General features: G+C 48.4%; 1 protein-coding gene across 1 annotated transcript; it reads right to left on the bottom strand.

The window, feature by feature from the left end:
• Positions 1-5540: 5540 nt before the first annotated feature.
• LOC128405863 (serine protease 57-like) lies at positions 5541-15608 on the bottom strand. The gene is made up of 6 exons (XM_053372863.1): positions 15556-15608; positions 13191-13325; positions 10155-10391; positions 8049-8193; positions 7132-7392; positions 5541-5838 (listed from the first exon to the last, which is right to left on the bottom strand). Exons 1-6 carry the CDS (start codon positions 15606-15608, stop codon positions 5686-5688), a joined length of 984 nt encoding a protein of 327 aa, XP_053228838.1. The 3' UTR covers positions 5541-5685.
• Positions 15609-16114: the final 506 nt, after the last annotated feature.

The following is a 16114-nucleotide window of genomic DNA, read 5'->3' as shown; positions in this document are numbered from 1 at the left end:
ACAGGGAGTCCCATCTACCCCCCATCTACTTCCCCCTTTGTTTTGACTGATATGGGGAGGCTTGGGAGTCACAGGGTTTCCCAGTTTTTAAAAAACTCTGCGCATTTATGTTTCACAGGGTGCGGAAGAAGGGCTTTGCACCTTGCCTGGCAGAGAAACCGCACTCCTTGCGCCCTTCCTGGGCAACTGCCACCTGCCCGCGACTCCCGGGCCTCCCGATCAGTCAAGAAAAGGGGACAGGAGATCTGTACCGCCGGACGTCCGCGGTTCCCCTGTGGCGGCGGCAGTGAGCAGCTCCTGAAGCCAGCCAGAGCCAACGGCGCTACCAGGCTGGCTGAGGCTGCCGCTGCCACGTTTCCCAGGGGCAGATTTGCAAATCTGGGGATATTCCAGGGACAGAATTTGTCCGGGGACAGTTTTGCAAATTCGGGGACTGTCCCTGGAAACCAGGGACGCCTGGTAACCCTACCTTAGCGGATCAGTTTGCGCAGGTACACAAAGAAACGTTCTGCAGAGTTTGAGACAGGATTTGGCAATGGAAGAAGGAGTTGGGGAACTCCCTCCCACACAGAGACAGAGGGATAATAATAATAATAATAATAATAATAATAATAATAATAATAATTTATTATCTATACCCCGCCCATCTGGCTGGGCTTCCCCAGCCACTCTGGGCGGCTTCCAAAAAAATATTAAAATTTAAATATAAAAATATTTAAATATAAAAATTTAAATATACCTTCCTGAAGAAACCAGAGGCCCTTGTCCTGGGCATGGTCGGCCAATTGGTGCCAAAGAAGGATAGAACTTTTTTAATGTATGCAACAACAGCAGCAAGAATTCTCATCGCGAAGTATTGGAAGACACAACATTTACCCACCCGGGAAGAATGGCAGATGAAGTTGATGGACTATATGGAACTGGCGGAAATGACTGGCAGAATCCGAGACCAGGGAGAAGAGTCGGTGGAAGAAGACTGGAAAAAGTTTGAAGACTATTTACAGAAATACTGTAAAATTAATGAATGTTAGAAAAAGGTGGAAATGAAGTTATATGGCTTTAGTAGAAATGTTATAAGGAACTAAGTATAATTAGATTATTAGAGTATTAAAGGAAAAATAAGGTTAGAATGTTAAGATAATTATAGGATAGAAAACAGAGGAAGATGGAAAGGAATTGCTGAAACAATTAATAGAAGTGGAATACAAAAAGGGAGGTTTGAGGAGCTCGCTGAAATAAGTGAATGAAAGATAAGATATTGAAATTGTTTGGTGTGTTTTAAATTGCCTTCATTTTGTTTTGTTAGTTTAATGTGTTAGTGTTATGTAGTGTTTTTATGTTATATTATGTAGTGTTTTTGTATTGTATTGTTTATTTTGTTTTGTTTAAATTGTTGGAAAAGTAATAAATATTATTTAAAAAAAACAAAAAAAATAAAAATACTGTAATACATCAAATACTGTAATACATGCCTGGTGTGCTCTGGTCCAGGGGGTCACGAAGAGTCGGACACGACTAAACGATTAAACAACAACAATACATTAAACATTAAAAGCTTCCCTAAGCCGGGCTGCCTTCAGATGTCTTCTAAAAGTCTGGTAGTTGTTGTTCTCTTTGACATCTGGTGGGAGGGCGTTCCACAGGGCGGGCGCCACCACCGAGAAGGCCCTCTGCCTGGTTCCCTGAAACTTGGCTTCTCGCAGTGAGGGAACCGCCAGAAGGCCCTCGGAGCTGGACCTCAGTGAACGATGGGGGTGGAGACACTCTTTCAGATATACTGGACAGAGGCCGTTTAGGATGCCTGCCAATTTGGGTGACCTGCTGCCAACACCTTCAGGGCTCTTGTCTATGACCTAGATCTCCTGATGGCTCTCAAAGCCCTTTCTCTTTCCAGGCATATTGGAAGCCAAGCGGTAAATCTGTGCCAAATGGAGACTCCAGGCCTCAGGGGCAGTCTACCTTGAAAACGCTGGCAGGTACACTGAGAGGCAGGAGAAGGAAGCAGGTCATTTTGAAAGCTTCCAACGAGGCCATCTGGCAGACAGGCCAGCCAGCCAGACTAGACTTTTGTGATCCAGGCAGGCTTTCTGCTCGCCCTTAGGAGATTTGACGTCCCTTAAAATCCCCTAAAGTCCTAGCATCAAGAGATTGAAAGCCCAGACCGAGAGAGAGAGAGAGAGAGAGGAGCAAACAGGCAGAATTTTGCAGGCTATAAAAGGAGAAAAGCAGAGTGTCGCATTCCAAGAGGGTTTGCGTAGGTTTTTCCTTTTCCAAAAAAATGACGCAGTTTCGCCGTCGCCGGGCGCGTCGAGTGGCGGCTTTCTCTCGGCTCGGGGATAAACAAAGATGCTCAAGGCGGTACAATGGATTAAGTCTGGGGCTCCCAAGCGATGGATCTGTAAATTTAATTTCTCCCTCTCCAGTTTCTAATTCTCCCCCTCTGCTCTCCCCATCCGTAATAATAATAATAATATATTATTTATACCCCACCCATGTGGCTGGGTTTCCCCAGCCACTCTGGGCGGCTTCCAACAGAATATTAAAATACAATAATTAATCAAATATTAAAAACTTCTATGCCTTCGGATGTCTTCTAAAAGTCAGGTAGTTGTTTATTTCCTTGACATCTGAAGGGAGGGTGCCACCACCGAGAAGGCCCTCTGCTTGGTTCCCTGTAACCTCACTTCTCGCAGGGAGGGAACCGCCAAAAGGCCCTCGGAGCTGGACCATCAGTTTGTGATTTGGGGAAGGGAGGACGTCCACACAGAAATTTGTATGCATTTCCACTTGTGATTCCACCCAACATTTCCCCTCCAACGTTATTCACGCTAACAGGAGATTTTGTGCGAATGTTTTCCTTCAAAACAACCTTCACAGATTGGAGAGCTGGGCCCAAGCTGGTAAAATGAATTTCAACAGGGGCAAATGTCAGGTTCCTCACTTAGACAGGAAGAACCAGATGCACAAATATAAGATGGGGAGTGGGATACCTGACTTACTAAGCAGGACATGTGAAAAGGATCTAGGAGTCTTAAAAGGTAAAGGTAAAGGGACCCCTGACCATTAGGTCCAGTCGTGGCCGACTCTGGGGTTGCAGCGCTCATCTCGCTTTATTGGCCGAGGGAGCCGGTGTACAGCTTCCAGGTCATGTGGCCAGCAGGACTAAGCCGCTTCTGGCAAACCAGAGCAGCGCACGGAAACGCCGTCTACCTTCCCGCCGGAGTGGTACCTATTTATCTACTTGCATGTTGACATGATTTCGAACTGCTGGGTGGGCAGGAGCAGGGACTGAGCAACGGGAGCTCACCCCGTCATTGCGGGGATTCGAACCGCCAACCTTCTGATTGGCAAGCCCTAGGCTCTGTGGTTTAACCCACAGCGCCACCCTAGGGGTCTGGGTGGACCACAAACTTGACTTGAGCCCACAGTGTGATGCAGCAGCAAAAAAAGCGAATGCTATTCTAGGCTGCATCCACAGAAGTCTAGTGTCCAGATCAAGGGAAGTCATAGTCCCAATTTATTCTGCCTGGGTCAGACCATGCCTGGAATAATGTGTCCAATTCTGGGCCCCACAATTTAAGAAGGATGTTGACAAGCTGGAATCTGTGCACAGGAGGGCGACTGAGATGGTCAAGAGTCTGGAAACCAAGCCTGATGAGGAACGCTTGAAGGAGCTGGGTATGTTTAGCCTGGAAAAGAGGAGACTGAGAGGAGATACGAGAGCCACCTTCAAATATCTCAAGGGCTGTCCCTTGGGAGATGCAGCAAGATTGTTTTCTCCTGCTCCGGAGGGCAGGACTCGAACCCGTGGCTTCAAGTACTGAGAAAGGAGATTCCGACTCAAAACATCGGGAAGAACTTTCTGGTGGCATTCGGCAGTGGAACGGACTCAAGGCAGTTTGCAGCTACGGTTTTATTTCCTTTCCTTTGTTTTTCTTTCACTGTCGAAGGTGTTGGATGAGATTCCTTCCCTCGCACATTTTCCCTCTACGACAATCCTGCGAGGTAGATGAGGTTGGCTCAAGGTGTTTAGGTGATACCTAGTATGTGTCTGGGACGCGGGTGGCGCTGTGGGTTAAACCACAGAGCCTAGGACTTACCAATCAGAAGGTCGGCGGTTCGAATCCCCGCGACGGGGTGAGCTCCTGTTGCTCGGTCCCTGCTCCTGCCAACCTAGCAGTTCGAAAGCACGTCAAAGTGCAAGTAGATCAATAGGTACCACTCCAGCGGGAAGGTAAACGGCGTTTCCGTGCGCTGCTCCGGTTCACCAAAAGCGGCTTAGTCCTGCTGGCCACATGACCGGAAGCTGTACGCCGGCTCCCTTGGCCAGTAAAGCGAGATGAGCGCTGCAACCCCAGAGTCGGCCACGACTGGACCTAATGGTCAGGGGTCCCTTTACCTTTGGTATGTGTGCAGGAGATCAGACATGGGGACAGCTTTTCCTCGGGGCAAGGGGTTGTTCTTCCAACCCCAACCAATCCTGCAACTCCTTGAGGGACCATGACATGCCTGGCAGGTCGCCCCAGCCCTCCTGGCCTCGTCCCTAACCACTGGTCCATCCTGTCCCCTTTCCAGACGACTCTTTCCTGAGAAAGGGGCGAGGAACGCTGGCCCATCAGGACACAATTAGGAGACGTGTTGTTTTTGGTGCCCTGTCGACTCGTCTCCCTCGCCCTCGCCCGACTCTTTGCTCTCGTTCCCGGTTGTCCTGGGCTGGGCTGGAAAACGACGCCACAAAACCAAAACAGATGGGAGATGCTTTCGGCCGATGGGAGGAAAGCGTTTTCCGCCAGAGCCGCCGTCCCGTGGGGGACGGGCAGGGCCAGATTTAGGTTTGCCGAGGGCCTCAGCTCCTGAAGGTAATGGGGCCCTTCATATGTCCAGCTGTCCTTTGTCAACAACAAATGGTCGCTGTTTTTTTGTGTTGAATATATGCTATATGGTCACTGATGGACCTCATAGGTATCTCAAGCCATTTGCACATGTGGCCATGCAACCAGTCCATGCAGAATGTAGGCACCCTATATATAGAAAGGAGCAAATTGGTGATATTTTAGGGAGCAGGCTAGCAGGCGGGGCCCATGACTTACATCCTAGGAGCCTACACAACACAAAACACTGTCGCTGGGTGTAGATCTTATTATATTTGGTTTTTATCTTAGATTTTGGAAATGTGCATCCAGTTGTTTTTTTCCTTTACATTTTTTGGGGGCCCCCAAAAGAGCAGGGCCCTAATCTATAGCTTGTTTAAAGGTAAAGGTAAAAGTTGGAAGCCGCCCAGAGTGGCTGGGGCAACCCAGTAAGATGTTTGGGTTCTAAATAGTAAAATTATCATTATGGAACGGGACGTCCCTATTTTCATCAGGGAAATGTTGGAGGGTATGAAATATCTCCAAGGAAGAAGATCACACCGACTTGTGAGGCTGTCAAAACGGCTCTGTTGAGTAGAAAATTATTCCACAAAACCACACACAGATAACCATTCTCTCTCACACACACACACACTCACTGTGGAGACTAATGGGGACGACAGTTCCTGCTTTTATAAAATGGAGGGTTTATTTTTTAATTTTTTAAAAAGCTATTGTTATTCCATCTCCATCGCTTCCTTCCTGAGGGGAGGACAGAAAATTCTCCCCAACACGGCCTTCCCCAAAGACACACACACACACAAGCTGCTCCAATTCAAAACGTCTGTAGTACGTAACGGATCCAGGCGATGTATTTGGAGATGCGAGTGTAGACGTCCGGGAACCGGCGGTCTCCGCAACGGCGTCCGTTGAAAGAGACGATCCCGTGGACTCTGGAACCGCAAAGCAGGGGTCCGCCTGAGTCGCCCTGGCATGCGAGGGAGACAAAGGTCAGTGTCAAAGATACCCACTCTGAAGGTAAAGGTAAAGGACTTCATGACGGTTAAGTCCAGTCAAAGGCGACTTTGGGGTTGCAGCACTCATCTCTGTGTGGCTTCCAACATATATAAAATACCGTATTTTTTGCTCTATAAGATTCACTTTTTCCCTCCTAAAAAGTAAGGGGAAATGTGTGTGTGTCTTATGGAGCAAATGCAGGCTGCGCAGCTATCCCAAAAGCCAGAACAGCAAGAGGGATTGCTGCTTTCACTGCGCAGCGATCCCTCTTGCTGTTCTGGCTTCTGGGATTCAGAATATTTTTTTTCTTGTTTTCCTCTTCCAAAAACTAGGTGCATCTTGTGGTCTGGTGAGTCTTATAGAGCGAAAAATATGGGGTAATATATAAAGGTAAGGTAAAGGACCACTGGACGGTTAAGTCCAGTCAAAGGCGACTACGGGGTTGCAGCGCTCATCTCGCTTTCAGGCCGAGGGAGCCGGCATTTGTCCGCAGACAGCTTTCCGGGTCATGTGGCCAGCAGGACTAAACCGCTTCTGGCGCAACGGGACGCCGTGACAGAAACCAGAGCGCATGGAAACAAGCTGCGCCTTGGTTTTCGAACATTTCAGAAGTCAAACGGACTTCCAGAATGGATTAAGTTTGGCGCTTTCGTTTTTGCTATTTATTTTGCCTTTTTGTTTCTGAGGCTTTTTTGGTTAATTTGCTTTTGTGACTGTTTGGAACCCAGTTTAGCTACTCATTGATTGTTTGTGTGATTGCGGAAATGGATAAAAGCCCCCAATCCAAACAGCGACCATCATCAGCGCAGGTAAGAAAAAAATAATAATTTGATTTTTTGTCATCATTGATTATTGCTTTCATTTCATGGATCAATGGTCTCATTAGAGCGTAAAATCCATGTTAAATTGCTGTTTCAGGGGTTGTTTTTAAAAGTCTGGAACGGATTAATCCGTTTTGGCTTACTTTCTATGGGAAAGCAGGGCACCTTGGTTTTGGAACGCTTTGGTTTTGGAACGGACTTCTGGAACATATTAAGTTGGAGAACCAAGGTACCACTGTATATGGTTTCGCTTTTCATATTTTTATTTTGAGCTGTCGTTAGCAGACGCTCTCTCTCTCTCTCTCTGTTTTATATATAGATTATATAAAGAAATCTTTTGCAGAAACGAAATAAATAAAAACCTGGCATTCGGAATCCAAGAAGGCGCCGGGGTTTCTGGTTCAGAAAATTTGGGCACCCCCCCAAAAAAAAATAGCACTCACCGAGCAAAATCCCCGGAGACTGGGGTCGGTGTTTGCGGCGCAGATCATGCAGCGGTGGATTTGGCCAGCCCACGATACGTTGCATGCTTTCCGGTCGACAATGGTTGTGTTGGCCTCCATCAGTATGGTGGGGATCGTCCCAAAATTGGAGGTGTCCCCCCAGCCCGTCACGTGACACATGACTCCCGGGCAGGGGTCGGTGTTGGCTCGCGGGATCCTGACACGTTGAACAGCGTGATTGAAGACGGCCGAGCCGTTCAGCTGCAAGGTGAATCAGGGGACATGTTTAGTACTGGGGTTAAACTTTGTCTCCCTCTAGCGGCAGAACGGGGTATTTAAGCAAGGACAACTCTGACTCAAAATTGTTTTGAGGTCCTCTATTCGCGGGTGGCGCTGTGGTCTAAACCACTGAGCCTTGGGTTTGCCGATTGGAAGGTCGGCAGTTCGAATCCCCGCAATGGGGTGAGCTCCCGTTGCTCGGTCCCTGCTCCTGCCCACATAGCAGTTCGAAAGCACCTCAAAGTGCAAGTAGATAAATAGGTACCGCTCCGGCGGGAAGGTAAACGGCGTTTCCGCGCGCTGCTCTGGTTTCGCCAGAAATGGCTTAGTCCTGCTGGCCACACGACCTCCGGAACAAATTAAGTTCTTAACCCGAGATACCACTGTAACTGGACAATATATTTCCCCCCCCCCCCAGGGTCTGAATCCATTCCTACAGCTAGCCTGCTGAGCAAAGGTTGATTTTGCAACCCTTGACCCACCCCAATTTTACCTGTGGCCCTGTCCCCCGCTGTCAACCGGCCCCCGAAAAATTGCTCAGGAGGGATTGCAGCACCCAGGGTTAAAAAGGTACCCCCCCAGTAAGGTACTTTATAGAGCAGGACGTATTTAGCCAGAACTTCCCCTGCCCCACTCACTTTGAGCAAGCGGATGTCGTTCGTCACGGTTCCAGAGTTGTAAAGTGGGTGAGCGATGGATTCTTGCACCCCGAAAATCTGCTGCGAGGCCTCGGGGGCCACGAGGGAGTGGGCGCCAAGCACGATGCGGACAGACGGCGATCGCCTGGAGTTTCAGTTTGGAAAGCACGGTTAAAAAGCAGCAGATACTGACTGATTTGATCAGACAAAAACCAAAAAGTATAACCCAGAAGCAATGACAAACCTAGATAGCATCTTAAAAAGCAGAGACATCACCTTGCCAACAAAGGTCCGTATAGTAAAAGCTATGGTTTTCCCAGCAGTGATGTATGGAAGTGAGAGCTGGACCATAAAGAAGGCTGATCGCCGAAGAATGGATGCTTTTGAATTCTGGTGCTGGAGGAGACTCTTGAGAGTCCCATGGACTGCAAGAAGATCAAACCTCTCCATTCGGAAGGAAATCAGCCCTGAGTGCTCACTGGAAGGACAAATCCTGAAGCTGAGGCTCCAAGACATTGGCCACCTCAGGAGAAGAGAAGACTCCCTGGAAAAGACCCTGATGTTGGGAAAGATGGAGGGCGCAAGAAGAAGGGGATGACAGAGGATGAGATGGTGGGACAGTGTTCTCAAAGCTACCAGCATGAGTTTGACCAAACTGCGGGAGGCAGTGAAAGACAGGAGGGCCTGGCGTGCTCTGGTCCAGGGGGTCACGAAGAGGCGGACACGACTAAACGACTCAACAACAACAATTGGTTGTGTTTAGAATAAATTTAGGAAACCTCATTGATAATAATATTTGTATGAGATTGTGTGGGGAAACTACGGAATAACGGATACAATTTTGCTTAAAATGTATATAGGAAGTGCAGCGTAAGCGATGGAAGTCAATCAATGGAATTGTATTATTGAGATATTTGTAGAATAAATTTGGAAGAAATTCTTCCAACTTTTCTTCTTCTTCTTCTTCCAACTTTTCTTCTTATTTTTTCTTTTCTTCCTTATTTCTTTTTTGTTCTTTTTTATATGTCTGTGCTTATGTGAAATATATATGTATGTATGTATTTGCAGTATTTCGCTTGTATTTTGTAATAATTATGTTAAATAAAATTTAATTAAAAAAACAGCAAGCAGACACAGTAAGGGAAGGCAGGAAAATCCACTCAGCGGGAACAGCCCAGACAGGCAGCTATCTGTCTTACTGGCCCAGTTGCTGCACAATAGCCATTGCACATTCGTAAGAAATTGATCTTTTAATCTGGCAGCACCTAAACTCTGGAACTCCCTGCCACTTGAACTTGAGCAGGTGCCTCCGCTGTCGTTCTTTCAGTCCCTGTGAAAAATGTTCCTGTTTAGACGAGTCCAACCAGACATGTAGGATGTGGACGTACGATCGAATCTGTCCTTGGTTTATTGCTGAGTTTTTAATCTTAGAAAAGCAGTGAATGGCCCCCTCAACGTCACCCAGCGAGGATTGTGGCTGAGTGGTGGATTTGAACAACACATGAAAAACTTAAAACAAATCCTTATTTCCTGATGAATAGCCTTTGGACTAGGAAGGGGCGCGGGTGGCGCTGTGGGTTAAACCACAGAGCCTAGGACTTGCCGATCGGAAGGTTGGCGGTTCAAATCCCCGTGACGGGGTGAGCTCCCATTGCTCGGTCCCTGCTCCTGCCAACCTAGCAGTTCGAAAGCACCTCAAAGTGCAAGTAGATAAATAGGTACCGCTCCAGTGGGAAGGTAAACGGCGTTTCCGTGCACTGCTCTGGTTCGCCAGAAGCGGCTCAGTCCTGCTGGCCACATGACCCGGAAGCTGTACGCCGACTCCCTCGGCCAATAAAGCGAGATGAGCGCCGCAACCCCAGAGTCGGTCACGACTGGACCTAATGGTCAGGGGTCCCTTTTACTTTAGCATTTGGACTATAATGTAACTTAAATAGAAAACTATCTTTAGAAAGATCCCCCCCCCCGGCATTTTATTTTAAAAATCCGATTTAAATCCAGAAAATCTGATTTAAATAAGAAAATCAGATTTGTAAGAAAATCAGATTTGTTTCGATTTTTAAAAAACAGGATCATTGATTTTTATCCACCCTGGTTTCAACTTACCTGGGCATCAGGCAGTGAGCCGCCGTCATGACCCACCTTCGCCGCACCAAGAACCCACCGCAGACGTGCGCCCCATTCACCTGGATGGAGGCCATGAAGGGCTGGGAATGGGGCACAATTTCCTTGCCCCCGATAACCCAGCCCCCCCAAGCGCTAGGGGCGAAGAACCAGAGACCTGTGCGAGAAAAGGCCATCGGATGAATTGGGTCAGAAAACGTCCGGCAGGTTGCAGCAGAACTATTTAAAAGCAGTTCTCCAAAGTTGCGTCGGGAGACAACAAAAGGAACATTTACAGTCAGAGCTCGGAAGTCGAACAGAATCCGTTCCGGAAGTCCGTTCGACTTCCAAAACGTTCGGAAACCAAAGCGCAGCTTCCAATTGGCTGCAGGAAGCTCCCGCAGCCAATCGGAAGCTTCGGAACCAGACGTTTAGGTTCCAAAGAACGTTCGCGAACCGAAACACTCACTTCTGGGTTTGTGGTGTTCGGGATCCGAAATATCTGAGTCCCAAGGAATTTGGGATCAGAGGTACGACTGTATGCAGTTTCAGCGGAGTATGGAATAGTTTAGGCCCCAAAGGATATTATTTTATTTGCAGAGTAATGGATAGGTATGCTTTCAAAATGACAGCAAGGCTGTTCTTCTATGGTTCTCCACGGCGTGTTGTGAGCAGGGATTTTCAACTCCGACAGATATGAAAAGAGAAAGACTTCCTTGTGTTGGAGGATTGAGAGCGGCTAATGGATTGAGGTCGAATCCTGACAGAAGTGCTGTTTCTGGGGGACAGGGGGCGGGCAGGTGTGGGGGACTCCCTGGTCCTGAATGGGGTCACTGTGCCCCTGAAGGACCAGGCGCGCAGCCTGGGAGTCATTTTGGACTCACAGCTGTCCATGGAGGCGCAGGTCAATTCTGTGTCCAGGGCAGCTCCATTTGGTACGCAGGATGAGACCCTCCCTGCCCGTAGACTGTCTCACCAGAGTGGTGCATGCTCTGGTTATCTCCCGCTTGGACTACTGCAATGCACTCTACGTGGGGCTACCTTTGAAGGTGACCCGGAAACTACAGCTAATCCAGAATGCGGCAACTAAACTGGGGACTGGGAGCGGCCGCCAAGACCATATAACCCCGGTCCTGAAAGACCTACATTGGCTCCCAGTACGTTTCCGAGCACAATTCAAAGTGTTTGTGTTGACCTTTAAAGCCCTAAACAGCCTCGGTCCAGTATCCCTGAAGGAGCGTCTCCACTCCTATCGTCCATCCCGGACACCTGGGTCCATCTCCCGAGGGCCTTCTGGCGATTCCCTCCCTGCGAGAAGTGAGGTTACAGGGAACCAGGCAGAGGGCCTTCTCGGTGGTGGCGCCCACCCTGTGGAACGCCCTCCCACCAGATGTTAAAGAGAACAACAACTATCTGACTTTTAGAAGACATCTGAAGGCAGCCCTGTTTAGGGAAGCTTTTAATGTTTGATGTTTTATTGTGTTTTTAATATCCTGTTGGAAGCCACTCAGAGTGGCTGGGGAGGCCCGGCCAGATGGGTGGGGTGTAAGTAATAGATGATGATGATGGTGATGATTACTGCATTGCTTTGGGTTGGACTAGATGACTCTTGTGGTCCCTTCAAATTCTTACGTAGATTCTATGAAGGCTCCCTATCAATGTATATACATCAATACAGTGGTACCTCTGGTTAAGAACTTAATTCATTCCGGAGGTCCGTTCTCAACCTGAAACTGTTCTTAACCTGAGGTACCACTATAGCTAATGGGGCCTCCGGCTGTTGCTGCGCGATTTCTGTTCTCATCCTGAAGCAAATTTCTTAACCTGAGGTACTATTTCTGGGTTAGCGGAGTCTGTAACCTGAAGTGTCTGTAACCCGAGGTACCATTGTACAGAGCCAGAGTAATCTCTGTGAATTTGTTGGGTCTCCTTTCCCTACCCCTCACACGTAGCAGAGAAAGAAAAACCAAAGTGTTGCTTCAGATTAAACTGAAACAGCAGTATGGCGAAAGGCGGCAGATATATGTGAACTGATGTGGTTTTACATGAGGAAGAATGGTGGGAGATGGGAGCCAGAGAACTGTAGAGTTGGAAGAGACCACTGGGACCATCTAAAAACTTCTTTGCATCTATTTACTGATAAAAGCATTCATGCCCCTGGCCTATTACAGTGTCTCCAAAATTTTTTGCACATCACTTCGGAAGACAGACGAACTAACGCCAGTGTACAGTGGTACCTCAGGTTACATATGCTTCAGGTTACAAATGCTTTAGGTTACAGACTCCGCTAACCCAGAAATAGTGTTTCAGGTTAAGAATTTGGTTCAGGATGAGAACAGAAATTGTGCTCCGGCAGAGCGGCAGCAGGAGGAGGCCCCATTAGCTAAAGTGGTACTTCAGGTTAAGAACAGTTTCAGGTTAAGAACGGACCTCTGGAACGAATTAAGTACTTAACCTGAGGTACCACTGTATTGGAAGAAGCAAAGATCACCCGTGTCAAAGCGATGATTCTTTGACATCAACTTCGTTGGACTGGTCATGTTGTGCGGATGCCTGATTATGGTCTTACAAAGCAACTACTCTATTCCCAACTTAAAAATAGAAAGCGTAATGCTGGTGGTCGACAAGAGAGGTTCAAAGACTCTCACAAGGGAAATCTTTAAAAATGTAGTATAAACACCGACAACTGGGGAACACTGGCCTGCGAGCACTCCAGTTGGAGAACAGCCTTGACCAAAGGTGTCGTGGGCTTTGAAGACACTCGAACTCAGGACGCAAGGGAGAAACGTACTAAGAGGAAGGCAGGCTTGGCAAACCCTCACCGGGATCAACTCCTGCCCGGAAACCTGTATCTCCACTGTGGAAGGACGTGAGGATCCAGAATTGGCCTCCACAGTCCCTTACGGACTCACTGTTAAGACCGTTTTCATGGAAGACAATCTTACTCGGCTACGAGGGATCGCCAAAGATGACGACGACAGTGTCCTCAGGGTGGCAGAGAGATTGTAACCCGAACGCACCCGAAACTTCCCATCTTACCTGCTTGGAGAAGGACGAGAAGGAACCTTGGCGTTCTCACGAGGAGGAATGCCCGAGAGGCTTTTGCCATCTTCAAGGAACGGGATCTGTATTCGAGGGATCTCTGGGCGAAAGGATTCGACCGGGAGAATAGATCTTTGGAGGGGGGAAAGGAGCCTTGTGTAGCCTTCCTTTAGGGAAGTAGCTCAGAGCTTAAACCGGCGCCTAACCCAACAGTGGAGGTCGGTGGTTCGCCTTCCTCCTCGTCAGCGCAAGGGATGGATCCGGGAAGGCGTTACTCAAGCCAGCGTGGTTTCCTCATCCTGGGGGGATTAGGAAACATTTTCCACCGGGCCCCCTGAAGAGAAAGAGCGAGTCCAGGCTCAGAAGTGGGGGGCGAAGGGGGTTGGCAGCCTTTACTCTGGTATATCTAAATTAAAAAATTCCTTCCAGTAGCACCTTAGCAATAACAAACTTAGTTGGTCTCTAAGGTGCTACTAGGGACGTGGGTGGCGCTGTGGGTTAAACCACAGAGCCTAGGACTTGCCGATCAGAAGGTCGGCGGTTTGAATCCCCGCAATGACAGGGTGAGCTCCTGTTGCTCGGTCCCTGCTCCTGCCAACCTAGCAGTTCGAAAGCACCTCAAAGTGCAAGTAGATCAATAGGTACTGCCCCGGCGGGAAGGTAAACGGCGTTTCTGTGCGCTGCCTGGTTCGCCAGAAGCGGCTTAGTCCTGCTGGCCACATGACCCGGAAGCTGTACGCCGGCTCCCTCGGCCAGTAAAGTGAGATGAGCGCCGCAACCCCAGAGTCGGCCACGATGGGACCTAATGGTCAGGGGTCCCTTTACCTTTTAAGGTGCTACTGGAAGGAATTTTATTTATTTTGTTTCGACTACGGCAGACCAGCACGGCTACCTACCTGTATGTGGTATACGTGGTATACAGCGGTTCCGCTCCTTTCTCCCGGGCCGTGTCCAGAAAGTGGTTGTGGGGGATGAGTGTTCAGACTCCTGGGCTCTCACTTGTGGGGTGCCTCGGGGCTCCGTCCTCTCCCCCATGCTTTTAAATATCTATATGAAGCCACTGGGAGAGATCATCAGGGGGTTTGGACTGGGTGTCCATCAATATGCAGTTGATACCCAAATCTACCTCTCTTTTAAATCGGAACCAGTGAAGGTCCTGTGTGAGTGTCTGGAGGCGGCTGGATGATGGATGGCGGATAACGGATTGAGGTTGAATCCTGACAAGGCAGAAGTGGTGTTTTTGTTGGGCAGGCAGGTGTGGAGGACTCCCTGGTCCTGAATGGGGTAACTGTGTCCCTGAAGGACCAGGTGCACAGCCTGGGGGTCATTTTGGACCCACAGCGTCCATGGAGGCGCAGGTCAGTTCTGTGTACAGGGCAGCTGCCCACCAGCTCCATCTGGTACGCAGGATGAGACCCTCTCTGCCCGCAGACTGTCTGGCCAGAGTGGTGCACACTCTGGTTATCTCCCACTTGGACTACTGCTATGTGTTCCTCACTTCCTCCAGCGTTCAGGGGGTTGGACTAGATGACCATTGGATCCCTTCCAACGCCACGATTCTGTAATTCTAGGATTCTGACTGTTGTTATGCTTTTTAAAATCATTTTTTATTACATGTTCTTAACGTTGTACAATGCCCTTGGATCTATTGATAAGGGGTGGTACATAAACTGATGATGATGATGATGAAGGCTGCTTTACACTGAGCCAGACCCCTGGTCCAGGGAGCTGAATACTAATAAAGTTCATGCATTAGCTGCTCCGTTCCTCAAAATAATAATTAAAAAAAGGACCCCTGACCATTAGGTCCAGTCATGGCCGACTCTGGGGTTGTGGCGCTCATCTCGCTTTATTGGCCGAGGGAGCCGGCGTACAGCTTCCGGGTCACGTGGCCAGCAGGACTAAGCTGCTTCTGGCGAACCAGAACAGCGCACAGAAATGCCGTATACCTTCCTGCTGGAGCGGTACCTATTTATCTACTTGTACTGGCGTGCTTTTGAACTGCTAGGTGGGCAGGAGCAGGGACCGAGCAACGGGAGCTCACCCTGTCATTGCGTGGATTCGAACCGCCAACCTTCCAATTGGCAAGCCCTAGGCTCTGTGGTTTAGACCACAGCGCCACCCGCGCCCCAATAATAATAATTTTATTGTCATTGTGCAACCTGTGTACAATGAAATTAAACGACCCTCCCTCCCCCCACCAAACACTCAATCTCTCATCGAACAACACACCACCTCGCAAGCCAATTTTGCTATGTTACGTTAATATTTTCTATTATCTATATGCCGCCCAAAGCCGTCTCTTCCATGCATTTGCCCAACCCCCTTTTGGAAGCCATCCAAGCTGGCCTTCCCTGCTTACTGTGGCAGAGAGTTCCACAGTTTAATGCCATGCTCCGCGAACGACTCCCGCATCTCCCTGCTGGCTTTACAGTGTCTCTGTACTGTTTATTTACCCATGAGATCATTTCAACACAGGGCGCTGCTTAATCTTTTAATTATCTCTCAAGTTTCAACCAAGTTTCCAAGTTTTATTACGGCAAAAGCCAGTGACACTAAACACCACAAGATCAAACAAAAAGAAATCAACAACAACATCAGAAAAGAAAAGAAAAAAGGATTACACAAGGGAACTTCGCAGTGTGCCATTCAACAGAGGAGATTTACGCTTCCTGATTACTAAAGTGCAAAATTTGGCCACCTCATATGATATTGAGCTTGAGGAATCTTCCAGAAGGTATTTTCGTAGAATTTCGGGGGAGGATTCCAAATAATGTTGAAGGGGTATAAATTTTGATAAAAGCGGCAAAATAAGTTGAACTCGCTCTTCACTATAAAATTCGCAAAATAGAAGGATGTGTGTGACAGATTCTACCTTATTAGACATACAGGGGCAGAGACGCGCATGCATTGGTACCCGC

Source organism: Podarcis raffonei, chromosome 18 (assembly GCF_027172205.1).
Source record: "Podarcis raffonei isolate rPodRaf1 chromosome 18, rPodRaf1.pri, whole genome shotgun sequence".
Taxonomy (NCBI): Eukaryota; Metazoa; Chordata; class Lepidosauria; order Squamata; family Lacertidae; genus Podarcis; species Podarcis raffonei.
The sequence above is the reverse complement of the archived record's forward strand: the minus strand, read 5'-3'. Positions and strand labels throughout refer to the sequence as shown.

Excerpts from the sequence above, each read along its gene's own strand:
- LOC128405863 (XM_053372863.1), bottom strand. The coding sequence starts at position 15,608 with ATGCGGGAGTCGTTCGCGGAGCATGGCATTAAACTGTGGAACTCTCTG. Across the intron at positions 8,194-10,154 it reads GCTCACTGCCTGATGCCCAG|GCGATCGCCGTCTGTCCGCA; the intron begins GTAAGTTGAAAC and ends CTGAAACTCCAG. Across the intron at positions 5,839-7,131 it reads GTCTCCGGGGATTTTGCTCG|GGCGACTCAGGCGGACCCCT; the intron begins GTGAGTGCTATT and ends CTCGCATGCCAG.